This window comes from Ovis canadensis, chromosome 13, assembly GCF_042477335.2.
Source record: "Ovis canadensis isolate MfBH-ARS-UI-01 breed Bighorn chromosome 13, ARS-UI_OviCan_v2, whole genome shotgun sequence".
In the NCBI taxonomy this organism is placed as follows: Eukaryota; Metazoa; Chordata; class Mammalia; order Artiodactyla; family Bovidae; genus Ovis; species Ovis canadensis.
In genome coordinates this window covers 26,697,926-26,720,956 of record NC_091257.1, presented here as the reverse complement: position 1 = coordinate 26,720,956, position 23,031 = coordinate 26,697,926, and the positions used below count along the sequence as shown (strand labels likewise).

The 23,031-nt window shown below is 44.9% G+C and overlaps 1 protein-coding gene across 8 annotated transcripts in view; it reads left to right on the top strand.

The window, feature by feature from the left end:
- The window catches only part of PRKCQ (protein kinase C theta), a 154,869-nt gene that overhangs the window by 4,955 nt on the left and 126,883 nt on the right, over positions 1-23,031 (top strand). For 2 of the 8 annotated variants that reach the window (XM_069547168.1, XM_069547180.1), the window contains exons 2-3: positions 538-681; positions 980-1,210. The exons of 3 other annotated variants lie outside the window; for them this stretch is intronic. In XM_069547168.1, the coding sequence (XP_069403269.1) occupies positions 1,127-1,210 (84 nt within the window). In that variant the 5' untranslated portion in view covers positions 538-681; positions 980-1,126. Of the gene's footprint in view, positions 1-537; positions 682-979; positions 1,211-13,125; positions 13,845-23,031 lie in introns of those variants that run through there. 3 more of the 8 variants (XM_069547172.1, XM_069547171.1, XM_069547178.1) reach the window with 3 other exon arrangements.

The following is a 23,031-nucleotide window of genomic DNA, read 5'->3' as shown; positions in this document are numbered from 1 at the left end:
TTAGTTTTTTGAGGAGCTGCAACACTGTTTTCCATGGCGACTGCACCAGGTTGCATTTCCACCAACAGTGCAGGAGGGTTTCACTGTCTCCCATCCGCGCCCAAGCTCCTTACTTTCTGTTTGTTGATTGTTGCCATCCTAATGGGTGTGAGATGGTAACCAATTAACATTTTACCAAACCATTTGGTGCCCGACCTCAGGGGTTCATGGGTTGATGCTGCTTCTGAATTCATTAATTTTTTTTTCCTATCTCATCCTGTACTTATGTCCCTTTTTATTTTTTTCCTCTCTCTTTATTTCTTTTAACCTTGAAACATCCCAGACTTACAGAAAAGCTGTAATTGCAGTACAAAGGGGAAAATCCTTTTACCCTTTCAACCCTACTGATGATGTCTAAATAAGTTGCTGACCGGATGCCCTCTCACCTTATCGGTTCTTTCATGCGTGTTTCTTACAAATAGGAACATTCTCCCCCAGAAGCAGAGAATAGTCACAAAATTAGGAAATGAAGTTAATATGTCCCCTTTTTTCGTGCAGAATAATTGGAGGACTTAACGAGTCCAGCATCTCCTGCAGGACTAGGGAACCCACAGGCAGAAGGGCTTCTGCCCTCTAGAGAGGGCTGCTGCTACTTACATGAAGTTCCTTGTGGTTTAGCAAGGAGCAGTTGTCGAGAATCAGGTAAGCGTGGCATTCATTGTAATGATGCTAAATGTGCAGAACAGACCCTTTGCAGACAATTAAAGGTTGTCGTCTTGTATGTGACCAAAACAAGACAAATTACCAGGACAGTGGGGAAAACCAGAAAGTTGGTGGTTGTGCTTTCATCCACCAAGTTTTTGTTGGGAGCCTCAGAGCCACACACTGTGCTGTGTAACCATGGGTGAGATGCCACCAGGTAAAGGGGAAATTCTGAGTGTGATGATTTCGTCCTGTGTCATATCAGTTTATAGTATTATTGTGCATAACTGTGTTGCAGATTCGTTTCCTCTTTGCTACTATAAACTCCGAAAAGGCTGGCATTTGCCTGGAGCCCTTTTCCCAGCACCTACAGCAGGACTGGTGCCCGAGGAGCCCCCAGTGAACCCGCAGTGCAGAATGAGCGTGTGCATGCTGTACTGGGCACATGTGTGCCAAGGGGACACTAGATCTGGGGTGTCTGGGAAGGCATCCGGAGAAAGTGGCAGCGCAGCTGAGACCTGCTGTGCAGGTGAGGATGTTTTGAAGGTGGGATTGCATTTTAGGATGGCCTGTGAGCATGACATCCTAGTAAGGCAAAGGACAAACCCTGTCTGGTTTGAGCAGAGCAGTGAGGGAGGAGAATGGGGTGAGCCCAGACGCTTCCCTCTCAAAGTGTGTTGATCACTACCACATCAACTACCGCTCTTTAGTTGAAAGTACGAACAGCGGCCCCTTAATCACCCTTGGCTAGCCTGCCCTGTTACCGTCCCCAGCCCTCTGCATTGTTCACACTGGGCATATGCTAAAATAAGCACCTAGCCGGTAGAGTCCCGTTGCCAAGATATGGGTGAGTTTCCAAAGCAAGCCAGGCGCTGAGAATTCATGGTCAGATGACTCTTCACAGCCCAGGTGAGCAAGCGGCCGAGTCTTTCATGAAAGTCAGCTGACATGCCCTTCTTGCAGTTTGGGGAGAAATTCATGTCAGCTGTGTGGTAGCGTTTTTAGAGCGATAGTTTTCAACTTTTTCCATCCTGTGGTCTGCTAATGTACTGTTTGCAGTGATACAGAGTTGGGCCTCTCATCTAGTGTTTTTTAAACTGCAAAGCACAATCATTATTGGATGGTGAGATTCGCATTGTGTTGCAACCAGCAAATCTTTCGACATGAAACGGAACAGAAAGACCAGCATGCATTTCACATAGCAAGAGTAAATAATTCATGAGATTTGGGATTGTGGAGTTTGGGACATGTGTCTTCTGATCATCCTAGACCTATGACCTTTAGTTTTCTGTAGCGTTCCTTTAAGTTGTAGAATCATACACTCTCTGGCCTGGAGGGAGGCAGAGGAAAGTGCTGTTGGTTGAGTGGGCATCACGCCACATGTCTGGGGTATGTGAGACATTTTCTCCTCAAGTCCTGCCTGTTGAGTGGCTCATCCACAGTTTATAGAGATGCTGAGGCGGGTCGAGGTCAAGAATCTTCATCAAGGGTCCCACAATAAATGACTAGCTGTGAACTCTGATCTCTTGGCTCCCAATTTAAGCTCCTTTTTCTGCCTCTGTGGGTTATATTCCCAAAGTTTGTTCATCAGTTGGCTGATGGGGGAAGATGTCATCTCAGGGGGAGAGTCTTATAATCAGATTACACGTTTGTTAAGAGGAATACGGACTTTGGGATGTGCCCTGTCAGCTTCTTAAGGAAAAAAAAAATATCGCCTAGAAAAAAATAGTATTGATACAACAGACCAGAGATTGTGGGGCCTGAAGTCAACAAAGATGAAAACAGCCCCTCTGCCTTCCCCTTGAAGCGCCTCCCCACCCCGACTCAGGCTGGAAGCAGCAGCTTGGGTGGAGCCACATGAGCTGATGTGCTTTTCTTTCCAAAACTGGGGTCCCCAGGTCCACAGCGGAGTCCCATCTCCTCCCAGTGCGGAGCCAGAGGCTGCTGCGCTTCTAGTGGACAGAATCATGCAACTCTGCAAATTCGTGGCGTCGGGCCTCTGTGGTTTCCAGCGTCAGCCAGGCCCTCCCTCAGACTTTGCCCAGTCAACTCCCTGCCCCTGTAGAAAACAGCAGCCATTTCAGACCGTCTCCTGCCGCCACCATCCCCTCAGCCTGCTTCGCTGAGAAAACGGGAGTTTCCCTGATGGAAACAACCTCACCCTGTGATGACAGGGCTCCATGCCCAGCTCTGGATCACCCTCCCTTCCTTCCCCTTTTTATGATAAAAAAACAGAAGCCTCACCATCTAAGGTTCATTTCTCCACTGATGCTCTGGATTCCATTTCTTCTTCCTCTGTGGAAGGAGGAGGAATCTCATTCTCTTGATTTATCTCATTCTGCATCTGTATTTTCCTTACCCTGCCTGGTCCCACCTCACTGCACAAGCATGCTGAAGCCCCTTCCTTCTCGGAAGAAGAAGGCCATCCAGCCATGGCCTTCTCCTTCATCCTCTTCACAGCCAGCCTGCTTAAATTGTCCCCCGCCCCTGCTGCTCTGTCCTCACTCCCTGCCACGGCCAGACATCTGGCTCTGTTGCCTCTGGGATGTAACACATTCGTGCTCCCTTTTGCTTTATTGTTGTTCAGCCGCTAAGTCGTGTCTGACTCTTTGCAGTCCCACGGACTGTAGCCCATCAGGCTCCCCTGCCCATGGGTTTTTCTAGGCAAGAATACTGGAGTGAGTTGCCATTTCCTCCTCCAGGGGATCTTCCTGGACCAGAGATTAACAGGCAGATTCTTTACCACTGAGCCATCAGGGAAGCCCTCCCTTTTGCTGACTCTTGCTCAATTCCACTCCTTTCTTCCTTGACTTCTCTGCAGCAGATGGTGTACTGACCACCTCTGCGTTCTCGGAGCAACACCCTCATCCCACCCCTGCTTCCCGTTCTCCTTCCTTCTCCTCTTCTGCTTTGCAAGCTCCTGCTCTCCCTCCTTTCCCACGGAAGGTTGATGTTCCTCTGGATTCTCACTCCGTTACTCTGGTAACCTCGTGCTCACTGACCTGAATAGCCATCCCCTTGCTGACCACTCCCTAACAGTGACCTCTCCAGAGTCCTTTTGCGGCTGGCTGCTGAATGGGTGCATCTAGTACCGTGTGCCTCAGACTGCTTGCACGGTCTTCCCCTTTCTCTTCCCACAAGACAACCTCCTTCCTTTCCTGTCTGTGGCGCTGTCTCACCTGTTCTTGCACGAGCAGAAATCTGGATGTTTTCCGTGACTCCTCGCCTCCTCATTTCACCTCAAGCCAAGTTCTGGTAGACGCACACCCCTACGTATCTTTTATTCCACCCACCTTTCCCGCCCCGAATCAGGTCACCACCATTTCCCTTCTGGATCACCGCCAGAACCTCCTCCCTGGTCTCTGTTACTGTGGGTTGTTCTCCACTATGCAGCTTGGAGGATCCTTATAGAACCCAGATCTGAGCTTGTCACTCCTTGCGTTAAACTCTGCAGTGGCTACCCAGTGTTATTTGAAATGAAACCTGGACTCTAACATGGATGTAGTTCAGTTGCTAAGTGGTGTCTGACTCTTTGCAACCCCATGGACTGCAGCACACCAGGTTTCCCTGTCCTTCACCATCTCCTGGAGTTTGCTCAGACTCATGTCCATGGAGTCAGTGATGCTGTCTAACCATCTCATTTTCTGCTGCCCTCATCTCCGATGAATATTCAGGGTTGATTTCTTTTAGGATTTGCTGGTTTGATCTCTTGCCGTCTAAGGGACTCTCAAGAGTCTTCTCCAAAACCACAGTTTGAAAGCATCAGTTCTTTGGCACTCAGCCTTCCTTATGGTCCAACTCTCATGTCCATACATGACTATTGGAAAAACCATAGCTTTGACTATTCGGACCTTGTCACCAGTGATGTCTCTGCTTTTTAATATGCTGTCTAGGTTTGTCTAGCTTTCCTTCCAAGGAGCAAGCATCTTTTAATTTCATGGCTGCAGTCACCATCTGCAATGATTTTGGTGCAGAAAATAAAAAAAGTCTGCACAAGCGGGATCATCAATTCAGCAGGTTTTGCCTGTGGGTTTCTAGAATTACCTAGATACATTCTACTAGAAGTTCAGAGTTGAAGGTGACAGAAAACATTTTACATGCTTAAAGACAACTTCTTACAGGGAGAAACTCTGTCTCCCCATCCCTGTGGTGGACTTTTCTCCCCCATCACCCTCCCAGTTTCTCACCTTGCTGAGAAATGCCAGTAATGAAAGGAAAAGAGACCGAGTTAAGAATGATAAGGAAACAAAAAGTAATACTGAGATATTCCAAAATTTCCCCCTACAAGCAAATGGATGAGGCAGGGGGTAAACATGGAATGCAGATACACAGAGAGCTCAAAATTATTTTAGTAAAAAGAAAATATCAAAGGATAAAAGAGATTAAAATGTAATAAAATGATGTTTTTAGGGTCTTTCAGAAGAAAACCATCATGATCTTAAACTTCATTAAGAAAGGTAAAAAGATAAAAAAGATCAAAAGTGAAGGATGAAATTCAAGAATTAGGATGATAAAGGCCTGCCAAAGATTAAATAATTGAGAGCATTCAAAGAAAAATGTCTTAAAAGTAAAGAGTAATAAATTTGTTTTAAAAATATTTTTATCAGAGTATAGATGCTATATAATGCTGTGTTTCTGCTGTACAGCAAAGTGATTCAGCTACACATACACATATATCCCCTCTTTTGGGGTTTCTTTCCCATTCAGGCCACCAAGTTGAGTGGAGTTCCCTGCGCTGCCCAGCAGATTCTCAGTAGTTATCTGTTCCATACACAGTAGTGTATATGAATGTCAGACAGTCTGACACAACTCAGCAACTGAGCAACAACCACGCATGTCAGTCCCAGTCTCTCAGTTCATCCCACCCCTACGCCTGCCTTGGCATCCTTACGCTTCTTCCCTTCATCTCTGGTTCTGCTTCTGCTTTGCAACTATGATCATCTAAGAGTCCTAAAGGAGATCACTTCTGGGTGTTCATTGGAAGGACTGCTGCTGAAGCTGAAACTCCAGTATTTTGGCCGCCTGATGTGAAGAACTGACTCATTTGAAAAGACCCTGATGCTGGGAAAGATTGAAGGCAGGAGGAGAAGGGGATGACAGAGGAGGAAATGGTTGGATGGCATCGCCGACTCAATGGCCATGAGTCTGGGTAAACTCCGGGAGTTGGTGATGGACAGGGAGGCCTGCTGTGCTGTGGTTCATGGGATCACAAAGAGTCAGACACGACTGAACGACTGAACTGAAATAGAGAGTCATAAATTCTGTAGGGCAACGGTCCCCAACCATTTTGGCACCCGTGATCGGTTTTGTGGAAGACAGTTTTTCCATGGATCAGGAAGTCAGGTGGATGGTTTCAGGATGATTCGAGAGCATTACATTTTTTGTGTCCTTTATTTCTAATCTAACGGCACTGATCTGACAGAGGTCTGCGGCCCAGAGGTCGGGGGCCCTTGCTTTAGGGGACTTACTGAAAGGTAGAATAACCAAAAATATGAAACCAGAGGAGAAAAACACATACTCTTTTAAAGAAGATTAAAAATAAATCCCAGCAGTAATAAAATGAGCACTCGCATGGGTTCCCAACAGCTAGTAAGCCATGGCTAAAACAATGTTAAGACAGGAGCTTAGGGTTTGGGCTTATACCTCAAAAGCCCATGTCACCTCAGTGGGATTTTGGAGGCAATTTTTACAGTACACTTCTGCATGGATGCCATCATGTTTTGGGGGAAATGCTGTGTGTGTTCCACTGGGACGGTTCCAACCTCGGGGCGGAGGGGGTGGGGTGGGTGGCAGTCACACCAGGGCAACTGAGGAGTTATGCTCATCTTTGTCTGCCAAACAAGGGAGATGCTTTTAATTGTGTGAGGCTCAGCATCCCTGCCCTCCAGAGCTCAACGGAGTCTCCACCCCAAGCACTCTGCTTTCCTCTGGGAAGCAAGAAGACCAGGTGGTACCCGGGTGCATTCCTCACCTTGTTCATGGAGCCTCTTCTCCGTCAGGGTCCATTTGGCAATTATCCAGGAGAGAGTCCTTTCCTGTTACATCTTTTCTATGTAGCTTGTGATGTGTTTCCTCTCCTTCTTCTGCTTTCTCGTGTCTCTGGGGATTTGTGATTCTATCTGACTCATAAACAGAGCTCAATAAAAATATTTTTTTCTAATTTTGATATATTTGGCTATGCTGGGTTGGAGAAGACAATGGCAACCCACTCAGTACTTTTGCCTGGAAAATCCCATGGACGGAGGAGCCTGGTAGGCTGCCAGGGGGTCGCTAAGAGTAGGACACGACTAAGCGACTTCATTTTCACTTCTCACTTTCGTGCATTGGAGAAGGAACTGGCAACCCACTCCAGTGTTCTTGCCTGGAGAATCCCAAGGATGGGGGAGCCTGGTGAGCTGCCGTCCATGGGGTTGCACAGAGTTGGACATGATTGAAGCTACTTAACAGCAGCAGCAGCATGCTGGGTATTAGTTGTGGCATGCGGAATCTTTAGTTGCAGCATTTAAACTCATAGTTGAGGTAGGTGGGATTTAGTTCCCTGACCAGGGATCGAACTGAATTCGATTCAGGGATCCTCTGAATCGGGAGCAGGGAGTCTTAGCCACTGGACTGTGAGGGAAGTCCCAGTAATGATACTGTAATTCAGTTATTATCTCCTGCGAAAGCTTGGTCAGTGACCTTGTTGTTGTTCAGTTGCTAAGTTGTATCTGACTTTTTGCAACCCCATAGACTGTACCACACCAGGCTTCCCTGTCCTTCACTATCTCCCAGAGTTTGCTCAAACTCACGTCCATCGAGTTGGTGATGCCATCCAACCATCTCATCCTCTGTTGTCCCTTTCTCTTCCTGCCCTCAATCTTTCTCAGCATCAGGGCCTTTTCCAGTGAATCAGCTCTTTGTATCAGGTGGCCAAAGTATTGGAGCTTCAGTTTCAGCATCAGTCCTTCCAATGAATATTAAGGGTTGATTTCCTTTAGGATTGACATATACCAAGGACATACACCAGGTCTTCTATTTCCTTCTCTTCTTAAACTCTCAGCACAGAGCTCAGACTTCATCTTCATCTGCGGAAGAGAGGACATCTCCTCATCAGAGAATAGATTTTATTTTTCTCTCATTGCCAGCATGAAGGATGCTAATTACAAATGTCATGTTTTTCAGGACCTGCTCATTAGTACTAAGAGCTCTGAGCACTGTAACATTTGCCCATGTGCTTGAGGTGGATGTTAGGGGTATGACTGAGAAGTGACGCCTGGGGCCGAGTACATTATTAGACTTCAGTGCCTTGACTTCTGTTTGGCCAGACTCTATACCAGGGCACCTGCTGCCTCCCTCCCCTCCCCAGCCATCCACCTTGCTTCCCAGGTCCCTTGCAATGAATGAAGACACATGGGAGTTGGCATGCAAGGGTATTAAGAATCCAGATTAGATCGTCCTTTTCCATAGCAGAGACTGGAGAGAGGCTATAGGATCTTGGAGCAACTTTCCCTCTGCCTTGGTCCAGCTTTTCCACCGTCAGGCAGTCTTCCTGAGCTGTCTGACAATGAAGGCAGATGGAAAGATCACAGAATTGGGGGTAGGAGACCAGTCTTCTCTGACCTGTTTGGCCATGTTGACCATAAGATGAGTGAGTTGGATGAGGGGGTCTCTAGAATCCCTCCTAATCCTAATATTTTGTAGCTGTTTGGGGAGGGTGTCTTTTGAGATCTACACATTCCACTCACACCAGGATTTCCCCCAGGCCCCTGGGTGGTGCAGTATCAAATACATGTCATGGCTCCCAGCCTATAGTTAACCCAGTCATTAGCCTGGGTGTAGAATACAGGGTATATTATGTCCCCTACATATGAGTGAGTTCTGTTCTGAGTGTGTATTCATAAATCTAATTTGTTCATAAGTCCAACAAAGTTAGCCTAGGCTCCCAAATAACACAATTGGCTGTATGTTGTTGTTGTTCAGTAGTTACATCCTGTCCTACTCTTTGTGACCCCATGGACTGCAGTGCACCAGTCTCCTCTCTCCTTCACCATCTCCCAGACCTTGCTCAAGCTCATGTCTGTTGAGTCAGTGATGCTATCCAACCATCTCATCCTCTGTCACCTCCTTCCTTTCCTGCCTTCAGTCTTTCCCAGCATCAGGGTCTTTTCTAATGAGTTGGTTTTTTGCATCAGGTGGCCAAAATATTGGAGCTTCAGCATTAGTCCTTCCAATGAATATTCAGGGTTGATTTCCCTTAGGATTGACTGATTTGATCTCCTTGCAGTCCAAGGGACTCTCAAGAGTCTTCTCCAACAACTCGAAAGTGTCAGTTCTTTGGTGCCCAACCTTCTTTATCAGCTCTATAGTAACTGTACTGTAATAGGTTTATAATACTTTTTACACAAATAATACATAGATAACAAATACAAAAAATAAAACATTTTAAATCGTACAGTACAGTACCTTGAAAAGTATGCCAGACATGTGAACTAACTTACATGACTGGACGTGTGAATGCATGTTGGCATCTTTGAAAGTTCGCAACTTGAAGGTTTGTATGTAGGGAACTTACTGTATTATCAATGGTTGGAACATGTACCTCTTCACCAGTAAACAGGAGAGCAGTCACCCAAACACTGAAATCATTCTGCTCTCATTTTAAATTTTGCAAATTAAAGCTACCTGTGGAAAAAAAAAAAGGGCAACAGCACATCTTTCCTTCTCCTGTGTTAGTGGTGATGGTAGCGCAAGAAGTCTGCTAACAGCCAGGTCTTCTCAAAATGCTGATTCTTCAAAAAGAACACCTTGATTTGCTCAGTGGACTTTGTTTCTGGAAGATAAGCTCATGAGGAATAGCAGCCAGATAGCATCTTCTCCACTCTAAGAGTGGAAACTCTGTTCTTCTGCATCAGTCATTGGAGAAGAAAAATAAATCATCATGTATTTTTAAATGATTGAATTGCATTGCTTCTTTTTTTGAAATATTTATTTACTTATTTATCTTTGGCTACACTGGGTCTTCGTTGCTGTGTGCAGGCTTTCTCTAGTTGGTGGCGAGTGGGGGCTACTCTTTGTCGCAGAACTTATTGCATTGATTTCTCTTGCGGCACAGCACAGGTTCACCTAATGGGCTTCAGTGGTACGATGCCTGGGCTAGGGTACCACAGCAATCCTGGAGAGTTAAAGTCCTTACGATTTTGAAATAATTCAGGGAGCGATCACTTGCAGAATTCCAAGTTCTGACGCAGAAGCAGCTTAAATATTTGCCAAAAGTGCGGCACAAAGTACTCTCACCTTCCTCTGTCCCAGTAAAAAGAAGGAGTTGACTGCTGGGCTTCTTTTTAAGTTCCTGGGCCCTGAGATCTGTTATTATTTATAATACACTTGGGGTATTTGATGAAAGCACTTTTGGAAAGAAAGCCATGTGAGCAGTAGGAAAGGCTTTGTGTTACTTATTAAAATAAAGTAAATGCAACATTGTTGTTGTTGTTGTTCAGTCACCCAGTTGTGTCCCACTCTTTGCGACCCCGTGGCCTGCAGCACGCCAGGGGTCCTTGTCCCTCACCATCTCCCAGAGTTTGCCCAAGGTCATGTTCATTGTGTCGGTGATGCCATCCAGCCATCTCATCCTCTGACGCCCTCTTCTTCTGCCCTCAGTCTTTCCCAGCATCAGGGACTTTGCCAGTGAGTCATCTGTTCACATCAGATCACCAAAATCCTGGAGCTTCAGCAACTTGCTTGACCCCAAATTGCCAGTATTGTTAAGCATAAGCTAGCAGATAATTTTAGAAATTTTAATGAAGGCAAACTTAATCCATTAATAGTGTCCCATAGGTGAAACTGGTAGAGAGAAATGCCGATTCAATATTTGAATTTTATTATTTCAATTGAAAGGAAGGAGGGCAAGCCCTTCTCTTTTGAGAGCAGGTTAGAGGTACTCAGAACAGAGAGAATATATTTTCATTAAATATACAAAATCAGGGGACTTCCTAGGCCATCCCATGGTTAAGACTTCACTTTCCAATGCAGGAGGTACAGATCCCATCCCTGGTCGGAGACTGAAGATCCCACATGCCTCATGGCCAAAAAAACCAAACAAACAAAATGGAAGCAATAATGTAGCAAATTCAGTAAAGACTTAAAAAATGATCCACATTAAAAAAATCTTTTAAAACATAGTAATGTGAAAAAATAAATATACAAAGTCACTTTCTCCTGGAAAAATATGGTAGATATTTTCTGGTGGAAAAAATAGTATAGACCTCTGGGTCTAAATATCTAGACCCAGAGAGAGAGATCACACCATTTATTCAAGTACTGGTTTGTCTCAAGACACTTAGCAGTACAGCTAAGAAAGCAAAATATAAAGAACCGTCAAACATTCTGCAAGTCCAAAAGTGAGACACATGTTTGGATGTTTGTCTGAAAACTATCAATAGGAAAGTTCAGGCTGAATTCCAGGGAATTTTAATCCACACACTGCATTCTCTTAGTTTTTTGTGAGATGGAAACAGGATTACATTTTCTAAGAACCACTTTTTTAAAAGCTTGAGCACTAATCAGTTAAGTGTGATGTAGGTTTGAAATTAGAGTTGGTGGTAAGTAATTAAGTGAAGTACAGCTTAACCCATGCTGGTGGTGAGTGGATCAGTGCTGCTGTGCTGAACTTGTTAAGACCCCAGTGTACTGTTAATATTTATTTGACCTATAATATTGCTTTGGATAGAAGTCGCTGGGTAGCAAACATCCGCAGTACTTTGTGGCTTAAAACAACACGATTTGATCTGCCCGTGATTCTGTGGCTCAGGAATTTGGGGCTGGCTCTGCTGATCATGGATTCACATGGGGTCTCTTCTGAAGCTGTGCACAGATCTGAGATGGAATTGCTCATATTGGGTTGGCCAAAAAGTTTGTTGAGGTTTCTCTATATCATAACTCCAGTACTTTGGCCACCTCATGCGAAGAGTTGACTCATTGGAAAAGACTCTGATGCTGGGAGGGATTGGGGGCAGGAGGAGAAGGGGACGACCGAGGATGGGATGGCTGGATGGCATCACTGACTCGATGGACGCGAGTCTGAGTGAACTCTGGGAGTTGGTGATGGACAGGGAGGCCTGGCGGGCTGCGATTCATGGGGTCACGAAGAGTCGGACACGACTGAGCGACTGAACCGAACCGAACTGATACCATCTTAAAGAAAAGCCCAAATGAACTTTTTGGCCAACCCAGTGTATTAAATGGACTTCCCTGGTGGCTCAGTGGTAAAGAATCTGCCTGCTAATACGGGAGACGTGGGTTTGATCCCTGGCTCAGGAAGATCCACTGGAGAAAGAAATAGCAACTCACGCTCATATTCTTGAGTGACATGGGGCAAGGTGGAGAATGGCAATTCTTGAGAATACTCACTGTAATATTCTTGCCTGGGAAATCCCATGGACAGAGGAGCCTGGTGGGCTACAGTCCATAGAGTCACAAAGAGTTGGATGTGACTGAGCAATTAAGCAAGCAACAGATGACACTTGGCGGGTTTGGCTAGAAGGCTGGAACCCTCGGCTCCTTCTCTTTCTCTCTATGCAGCCACGTTGGACTTCTTTTCATGGTGCTTAGATCCTCACGGTAAATATCTACCATGGACAAAGGCTCAAATCTCTTAAGGGCCAAACTAAGAAGCTACGGAGCGCCACTTCTGCCGAGATCTCCTGGTCAAAGCCAGTCCCAAGTCAGCCGTGATGACAGGGAGGGGGCTGGGCCAAGGAGCATCGCAGGAGAGCTTTGGAATGGGAGGTGCTCTGGCAGCTACCCTTGGAAACACACGTATTTAGGCTGTGATAGGATAATATTTCACCACCTCACATTTCTTTTCTGAGATGGAACCTCTAGTCTCACTGGTGGCAGAAGAGTGATGCAGACAAAAATGGGATTGCCATTCTCTCCCTTGCCCCACGTCACCTGTAGAATAAGATCCAGGCCCTTGACACTGCTCGCCGGTCCCCTGCTTGCCTCTCCAATCTCCCTCTCCCAAGGGCCTGAGCACCACCTTTTCCTTCCATGCCTCTTGGTTAGCGTAGCTCCGTGGGGGACCACATGCTAGAGATGCCCTTCTCCCCCTTGCATCCTCACTCGGCCGACCCCTCAGACATCACCACCTCTGCGAAGGCGCCCCCACCCCCTGATCTAATTAAAACATCCTTTCCCCCCTGAGTGAGCGCCCCAGCTTCCTGTACCGGAAGCCACCTCGGCAGTTACAACACCCCCTCCACCCCGACCACACTGTGAGCTCCTTGAGGGCAGGGATCCGGGTCTCTCTCTCCAGTCTAGCCCTGGGCTCGTCCCCCACTCAGCAGGTGCTCAGTACATAGCTAGGACATCGGTGTGATCTCCACACTGGGTAGAGCAGGGGGGTGCCTGGAGGGAAGACCAGAAAACCCCAAACAGGAAGAAGGCGGGTGTGATGAGGAGGAGGTCAGAGCTGTGTAAGTAAGCCATGTGACGGAGCCAAAGGGGTGGACGCAGAACTGCCACCGTGCAGGGAGAGAGGGAGGACAGGCCAGACACACAGAGCTTGAGACACAAGCTTAGCAGCTGAAACAGAAGGGTCAGCTAGAGCTCAGTGTCACGATTAAGAAGGAAGCGGCAGGGAGGAAGCTGGCTTCAGACCTGGCCGTGTGCATTCACGGAGAGACGGGAGCAGCACCCCATAAGGGCATCCCAGACCTGCCATGAAAAGGCGGGGCGCCCGGATGCCAAACAGTACAGAACCTCAGCCCTCCTCCGCGCACCTTCTGCACAGGTGACTGCTTGGCCAAGAAGGCAGGGGAGAAGTTGGGCAAAGCAGTGACGAGCCGGTGCTTACTTCACTTGGGTGCCTGTTAAGTGACTAGCTCGCCTCCCCAGCCACACTGACTGCTTAACCTGAAAGTGAAACTGAGGACTGTTGCACTTGAGGCTGGTGACGAGCTTCAGGGGAAGTGGTGTGACTCGGGGGAGGGAGCGGGAAGGCCCACCTTGAACGAGCAGAGCTGCTTTTTGACAAAACAACTCTAAAGGAAGTAATCATTGTGAGAAAATGTTTTCTGCTAAGTGGTGGAAGCAGCAGACATGATCATCATTCCTTTGACTGTTGAATGGATAAACTCAAGACTAATAGTTACAACTAACTTGGATCGAGCTTGTTCTGCATCCAGGTACTGCTCTGATCAGCTTACATCTGTTAACCTACTTGAGTGGGTCGTCTTATTGTCCCCATTTTGCAGATGAGGAAAGAGTTAAACAGCTTGTTCAAAGTCACAGCTGCTAAACGGCAGAGCTCAGATTTGAACCTGGGCAGCTCGATGCTGTAATCTGTGTCCCTGATGCTCCACTTGGCTTAGCCTGAATTAGGCAATATACTGTATCTACTGACTCATTGTTTTAAAAAAATATTACCGGACAGTAGTGTTAATTCTAAGAAATGAGTTACGAGACTTCCTTCCCTCCTTATATCAGTTATGGTTTGGGGCACATTTTAAAATGGCAAAGTATATCATCTGTGGGCACACATACACACACTTGTATATGCTGACTACTGTAACTTGCAAAGAGCCGTTCAGAAGAAACTGTGTTTAATTAAAAATGAGTGAGAAATGCAGCCAGATAAATCTCCTTTGGTAATAACTTTGAAGTTTGAAATTTGACTTTGTAAGGCAATTCTGGAAATGAGAGGGATGATATATTTTTATGCTGTGAGACATATTTATATTGTTTCTCAATATATGCCTGAGGTAACTGTAATCTGCTTTTAAGTCAGTATGTTTGTGTATCTATGAAATCACTGGTAAGATTCAAATTGTTTCTGATCCCTTTTATGTCTGTTATTTATTGATTGTTGTTATTTGACAAGTTCTGAAGCCCAAGATTCCAGAAAGTTCAAAGCGATATCCTTATTCAAGAAAACACTTGTTTTGCCAATATTTTCCAAAGAATAATTATTTTTAAATCTCAAAGCTCTGTACTTTATTATTTCTCTGCTTGGCTTGCAAAATAACAACTAGAAATATCATAGGTGTTTCATATTAGAGCAAATGGGCAGTTTTCAGAGGTGGAATATAAATGTTAGTCCTGAAAACAAATAAACAGAAAAAAATTGTAATAACCACTGAGATGTAGAATGCCCATGATGCATTGTCTTCGGGGCAGAAACAGAGCGTACCTCTGCTTTCTGGGGCTTCTGTTTTAGCCTTATCTTTCTGACCCTTATGGACCCTTACACTTCTGACCCTGTGCAACCCTCCTGGGCCAGCACTTGGAGATTTATGGGTTTGCCCATAGAGGGAAGGAGGAGTCTGTGAACAGTACAGAGGGATTTGTTTTTCCTTGGAGTAGACATTCTAGCAAATCAAAGGGTGGCTGTCTTCGGACTGCTCCTTCCCACCTGATCTCAAAATACCCTCCAGTAACCACCTGAAAGTCCTCATTTCTTCCCGGTACCAGAATTCTGCCAGCTAGAAATTTAAGACAAACAGATCCTCTGAAAAATGCAAGTAGCACTCAGATCACCTTCACACGTTAAAGTGGCTTAATCAGTAACTTAGAGAAAATGGGAACTTTTATGACTTGGAACAAGCAGGGAATTATTCAGTCCACAGATAGTAATTGATCCAGCCCTTCGTCGATCATTGTCAGTGATGGATGTGGTGTTGGGAAGACAGGGCAGAAAAGAGAGCCGAAGTCCTGACCCTCATGAAGGAGAAAGGCATTAAAAATCAAACAAAAAACAGCATGTAAGTAAGATCATCTAGCTCACGACAGTGCTGTGAAGTTACAGTAAAAAGAATGAAGAATTAGAAATTTCTGGAACCTGGCCTGTTCTTAGATTACTAAGCGCTTGCTTTCTATGGAGTGGGAGGGAGAGGGAAAATATCTGCTGTGTGCTCACTGCCATAAAATCATGGGTAAGCATATGACACAGTAATCCCACTACTGGGCATGTGCCCTGAGAAAACCACAGCGGAAAGAGGCACATGTACCCCAGTGTCCACTGCAGCTCTGTTTACAGTAGCTGGGACACGGAAACAGCCTAGATGTCCATCGACGGATGAATGGATACAGGAATTGTGGTGCACGTATACAGTGGGCTGTTACTCAGCCAGACGAATGGATACAGAAATTGTGGTGCATATATACAATGGACTGTTACTCAGCTTTAAGAAAGAACATATTTGAGTCAGTCCTAATGAGGCAAATAAACCTAGAGCCTATGGTCCAAAGTGAAGTGAGTCAGAAAGAGAAGGACAAATATTGTGTATTAGCGCATGTGTGTGCAGGGCAGCAGTGGAGATGCAGACATAGAGAACAGACTCTCGGAGACAGTGTAGGAGGGAGAGGGTGGGACGATTTGAGAGAGTAGCGTGGAAACAGAGCTAGCCGGTGGGAATTGGCTGTGCGACCCAGGGAGCTCAGCCCAGCGCCGTGTGACAACCTAGAGGGCTGGGAGATGGGAGGGAGGTTCAGGAGGGGGGGACATAGGTATTTCTGTGGCTGCTTCACGTGGAGGTATGGCAGAAACCAGCACAATATTGCAAAGCAATTATCTTCCAATAAAAAATTACCAAAAAAAAAAAAAACCCATGGGTGTAAAGAAAAAGAAGGTGCAGATAGGTCACCAGTGATGCAGAAAAGTCCTGTTCTGTCCTCCCCTGGTTCCAAGTGATGCATAACCCTTATTTTCTCTGTTCGTCCATGAGGCCTGCCCTGACTCCTTTGTCACCGCTGGGTTTTTTGTTTTTTTTCTTAAGCTGGTACATGCCTGGGACTTAGGTTGTCATTACTTATTTGTTATCTAAATAGATATATGGATTCTGACTATCATGATTCCGATTAGTGAAGAGGGCCTCTACCTTTCCAAAACATCCAGAACTTTTTAATGCCTCTTGCTGCTGTTTTAGCACACAGGCAAATGAGTAGAAGGAAACTAAAGGGCTGTCTAATTACTTCCCACCCCTGCAGCCCAAGCCCCCAATCTGTCACTTCCTTTCCTTATTTTAACATCCCATATTGGAGGGAGCATGCTTCACTGTGCCTGAGAAAGCGTGCGCGTGCGTGTGTGTGTGCATATGTGTATGTGTGTGTTAGGTGCTCAGTAGTGTCTGTTTGTGACCCCATGGACTGTAGCCTGCCAGGTTCCTCTGTCCATGGAATTTTTCAGGTGAGAATACTGGAGTGGGTACATGCCTTTCTCCAGGAGATCTTCCTGACCCAAGGATCGAATCCAGGTCTCCTGCATTGCAGGCAGATTCTTTACCATCTGAGCCACCAGGGATGCCCTGATAATGCACTTGGTACTGTCTAATTTGCTGGAAAAGGAATACCACTAGTCACTTTGAAAATAGTCTGTTTCCTCTTGTTCCCCCTAAGGATAAATACACTTAGCATTTTCTGATCTTAATAATATTGAGATAAAAATAGTGAAGTACAGAATTTTAGCAAGGACAGATGTTTTTCTCTTTAGATTCTTCATTTTTTTAATTTATTTTTAATTTTAATTGGAGGATAAGTGCCTTACAATGTTATGTTAGCTTCTGCTGTGCAACAGTTTGAATCCGCTGTAAGTATACATAGATCCCCTCCCGACCCTCCTCCGACCTACCTCCGACCCTCACCCCCCATTCTACCCCGTTAGGTCATCACAGAGCATCGAGCTGAGTGACCTGTGTTATACAGCAGTTTCCCACTAGCTATCTATTTTACACATGGTAGGGTATACATGTTAATGGTACTCTCTCAATCCGTCCCTCCTTCTCCTTCCGCTGCTATGTCTACAAATCTGTTCTGTATATCTAGACCCTTCCTTTTAAAGGCCAGGAAACTGGGGCTTAGATGAGATATTCAGGGTATCACAGCTGGTTGGTGGTGGGAGTCGAGAAAGTAGAAGTTTTCGTGACTTCTGCTGCTTAATTCTGGCTGCAGAGGAGCCTTAATAAATACCAGTGGTCTCCCACTCCAACCTCAAAAATTGAACATCAACCTATAAAATCTTATTTTTCTCCTGAAACTAAATGACCATACAAATGAAATGGACATGGTCCAAGAAATGATCCTCTTCCAGCAAGCAGGGGTTCCCCTAAGAACTTCTGCTCCCAGGGGCTCTCTGGAGTCAACCCATCAGCTTTCTTTGTCCAAAGTGCTTTCTCAGACTTTCATGCCATACACCCGTGACACTTGCTTGCTAAATCATCAAGTTAATTTATTTACCCCATTTCTTTTATCTCAGTTTTCTGGTTGTATTTTATCTAAGTTATCTTTACTTTAGTTGAGTTAAAGCTGTGGTTTTGCAAATTAAATCAGTTGTGGGTTTCTGCATATATCTCCTCTCAGTGTTTACTAAGCTTTTTTTTTTTTTCTTAACTAACATTATAGGTTCTGTTTTCATCTTACTAGTTGTGTGAGGGAAGATTTGTTTTGCTTAAGTTTCTCTGAGACAAAACTATTTAGAGGAACACATTTTAAGAAACCAAAATATTTTTAAATGCCTGGTTTAATCGATATCTTTAGCCAAAGTTCAGTTTCCTTAAAGTTTGGAAGTTCGTCCATAATGAAGAAATTGTGTGGTTTTTGAGTCTGGGCTTCATACCGTAGGCAGAGAGAAGTTTTATGTTTTTCAACATTGAAGAGATTTTGGAAAGGCAGCTTTTATGGCTAAGGTGAAGGATGAATGAACTGCATGCAAAGACAAGGAGGTTGGTACTAATTAGGAACCTACTGTAATGATCTAGGGAAAAGGTCTAAAGTTGTCAAGCTAAAGGATTGGAGGGAGAAAGAAAGAAAGAAAGAAAGAAAGAAAGAAAGAAAGAAAGAAAGAAAGAAAGAAAGAAAGAAAGAAAGAAAGAAAGAAAGAAAGAAAGAAAGAAAGAAAGAAAGAAAGAAAGAAAGAAAGAAAGAAAGAAAGAAAGAAAGAAAGAAAGAAAGAAAGAAAGAAAGAAAGAAAGAAAGAAAGAAAGAAAGAAAGAAAGAAAGAAAGAAAGAAAGAGAAAGAAAGAAAGAAAGAAAGAAAGAAAGAAAGAAAGAAAGAAAGGAAGAAAGAAAGAAAAGAGAGAAAGAGAAGTCCCTCAGTTGTGTCTGACTCTTTGTGGCCCCATGGACTATAGCCTACCATGCTCCTCCCTCCGTGGGATTTTCCAGGCTAGAGTACTGGAGTGGGTTGTCATTTCCTTCTCCAGAGGATCTTCCTGACCCAGGGATCGAACCTAGGTCTCCCACATTGTAGGCAGACGCTTTATGGTCTGAGCCACCAGGGAAGTCAAAAGGATTGGAGAATAGGATCAAATACAATGGGATAAAACTGGTAGGTCTTGTTGCACAGTTGGATGTAAGAGGCAAAAAGCAAGGAGTACTCACAGCTGATTCCAATATTTCTAGCTTGGAAGAGTCAGTGGATGGTAATTCCATTGAGCAGGACAGGAGAGAGCAGAGAGGCATGAGCATTGAAGAAACCCGTATTTGTTCTGGCTGTGCTTGAGCAAGACGCGTGGAGCGATCCAGCATGTAGCTGAAACTATAGGACTAAAGGCGTGCAAGTGTAGTTCAAGAAGAATGTCTTTTTGAAGTTACCATTAAGTAGAGGATCACTGAAGCCACCAATGTGGGTGTGATTAGCCAGAAAGGACTCAAGTTGAAACCTGGATGTGTTTCAGAAGTTTAGGTAAAGAAAGCTGAACTAAGAGTAGCTGAAAGAGTGACCAAAGAGATGAAAGGGCAGGCAGAGGGGGAAGCACTGTCAGCAGCGCTGTGTAGTGTGGAGGAAGAAGATTAAGAATGAGCCGCTGGATCTGGAAATTGGCGTCATCGGTGCCCTTGGGGAGAGCCGGGTCAGCAGAGCGGTGGGCACAGAAGACAGAGGGAAAGGGTAGAGAAGCTGCCCGGTGGTGGGAAGGGACGCTTGCTGCTGGGGGAGGGCAGACGCAGCCACATCTGCAGAAGCCAAGTCACAGGCTGTCAGGGATGGGGAATACGAGCACATTTGTGAGTCAGTTGTGGTTGTTCAGTCACTCAGCCTTGTCCGAATCTTTGCCACCCTGTGGACTGCAGCATGCCAAGCTTCCCTCCACTGTCTTTGAGGAGTTTGCTCAAACTCATGTCCATTGAGTCGATGATGCCATCCAACCATCTCCTCCTCTGTCGCTCCTGGGTTGGAGAGGGGGTGAGATCACAAGGATGGTGGGAGTTGGGGGGGGTCAAGGAGAAGAAGAGTTTCCAGGGATGATGTGGCCCTGGAATGTGATCATACATAGGGCACAGCTGGGGGAGAACAGGTGGAGAAGAGGTAAGTTGGACCAGAGGGAAGGAAGTTGAACAAGTTTATGCCTTGAGGCTTCCGTCTTCTCGTGAAATAGTTTCATCTGCTGAAGGTGGAGAAGACAGAGTTATGGTTTTAGAGATTAAGGAAAAAAGGTGTGTGACAGCCTACTTAGCAAACGAAAGGAAATGGACCAGGAATGAAATTTTGTGAAAATATTGTTAGTGAATTCAGTAATAAATGCTTAGATTACTTGTTGCTTTTTATTATGCTAAAAGCGCACACAGCTTAATTTTCACCATTTCAGCCATTTTTAGGTGTAGAATTAGTGGCATCCATTAGCTGTATCATGTTATACAGCCATCACGCCAGTTATCCACTTCCAGAACTTTCTCATCACCCCAAGCAGAGATTCTGGACAAAATTTCTCCCCTTAGCCACTGGTAATCACCACCCTATCTTCTGTCTCTGCATTTGCTTGTTTTATCTATTTCATATTATTTGTTGTTTTAAAGCATAATCCATAAAATAAGAAGGAATAACAGGAAGGTAATAATTCTAACTATAATGTTCCATTGATGGAGGTCCATCTTAAACCATTCTCTGTTTTTAAAATCCACTTATAAAGCATTAATGTTATGAAGTTGGTATACTGCATTATCCTTAAAGTAACTCACATTTACTTGGGAACCCCATAAATTCTACTTTGATGATTTTTTTGACATGTACAAACCTGGACGCTGCAGTTTTGTGCATGTCAAAACCAATATATTTTTCTCCCATCTAAATGATAGCATAGAATTGCTGTTTGGTAAATATTTTTCTGTTTAGCAATCTGTTGCAGAGGATTGCTTTATTCATCTGAATTGATGTTTTCTGCACTAGGAGTTCCTTAAAATAGCTAATATATGCATCACTTAGACAAATGAGAGGTTTTTCTACTAAGATATGCAAATAAATAACCACCCTGCTTTATATGTCAGTTAAAGGTGACAGGAACTGATTTTCACTTCTCAAGAAGCGGCTCAAATAAACCATGATAGCTTTGGAGTAAGTTATTTTTAATGGAAATAACCTTTCTTCCCAGTAAATTTGAATGTGATGCGTTAGAAGAAATGCCTTATACAGCAGTCATCTTCCAGCAAGTTGACAAAATCCCAGGTGTTCCTCTCCCCATAGCAGCACACAGTGGATGTGGCCATAGCAGGTTCCTTCTAAATTTAGGGCTCTCAAGGGAAGTGGCATCAGCCACAGCATTTCCCCAGGCCCTGAAGCTAGCCACTGCCTCTAAATATTGCTGACCAGGCTATCAAAAGGGGAACTATTTTCATATCATTTGCCTACCCCCATCTCACCTCCTCTCATCCAATCCCAACATCCTTTCATTCCTGGCTCAGAGCCTCACTTCTCTCCTAAAGCTGCTGGTGTGGACTTTTTCCTCTTCAGAAATTGTGGTGGTGGTGTTTTGCAGTGGCAAAGTCATGTCTGACTCTTTGCAACCCCATGGACTGCAGCACACCAGGTTTCCCTGTCCTTCACAATCTCCTGGAATTTGCTCAAACTCATGTCCGTTGTGGAAAAGGCAATGGCACCCCACTCCAGTACTCTTGCCTGGAAAATCCCATGGACAGAGGAGCCTGGTAGGCTGCAGTCCATGGGGTCTCTAAGAGTCGGACATGACTGAGCGACTTACTTTCACTTTTCACTTTCATGCATTGGAGAAGGAAATGGCAACCCACTCCAGTGTTCTTGCCTGGAGAATCCCAGGGACAGGGGAGCCTGGTGGGCTTCCGTCCATGGGGTTGCACAAAGTCGGACACGACTGAAGCGACTTAGCAGCAGCAGCAGCATGTCTGTTGAGTTGGTGATGCCGTTAACCATCTCATCCTCTGTCACCCTCTTCTCCTCCTGCCCCCAGTCTTTCCCAGCATCAGGATCTTTCCTAATGGATTAGCTCTTCACATCAGGTTTACTGGCTTTTGTTGCTTTATGTGTAAATCACATATCCCAGGCGCACTGTCATCCTTTTGAAGTTAATGTGTTTTAATCCATAGAATCATGAATGATCACCATTTTACAGATGAGGACTTTGGCTGCAAGGAGATAAAGCAACTTGGCCTGAAGTCACACAGCTGAATTCAACAACAGATGGTTGAATTGGGTGTTGAAGAGAGGAGAGTGAAATAGGTGTGTTTCTTCCCTAGAATTACTTGAAGGAGCTCTGCCAGAGTTTGTCTTTGAGGCTGTGGTTTTTGCTAATTCTATCTCTAACAGACATCTGTTTGTTCTGGAGGGCTTTCTCCAGATAGAGGATACAGTTCCATACTATTAGTTATCTCTCAGATTTAAAAAAAATTATCATCACATTTCCTGCCTCCCAGACATAATCTTGGTTAAAGTTTTAGGTGCTGGAAACTAGTGACGCATTTATAGATTGTACATTTGAGAGAGCGGTTTGACAACAACTATACTATAGTCGAAGATGCTGCTGCTGCTGCTAAGTCACTTCAGTTGTGTCTGACTCTTTGCCCGTCAGGCTCCCCCATCCTTGGGATTCTCCAGGCAAGAACACTGGAGTGGGTTGCCATTCCCTTCTCCAATGCATGAAAGTGAAAAGTGAAAGTGAAGTCGCCCAGTCATGTCCAACTCTTAGTGACCCCATGGACTGTAGCCCACCAGGCTCCTCCATCCATGGGGTTTTCCAGGCAAGAGTAGATGTGTATACCCCAAAATGCGGTGGTTCTGCTACTTTGTGCATATTTTGTAGAAACCTGTGGCAAAGCAGATATCTGCAAGAATGTTCACAACAATATGATTAAGAAAAGCAAAACAAAATTGAACATTGGCAGAAGAATAGATTAAAAAGATTGCAGTATATTTATTTCAGTGAAATTCTGAGGAGCGGTGATTTTCAAGTGTGGTCCAGAGATCCTTGGAGATCCTGCTGACTTCTTTCAGGGTATTTCCAGATCAAAACTCATTTCACAGCACGACTAAGACCTTTTTCACCTTTTCTCTCTCATTCTGTATGGTGGAGTTTTCCAGAGGCCATGTGTTATGATAGCAACAGACTGAATGCAGAAATAAGAATAAGAAGCCAG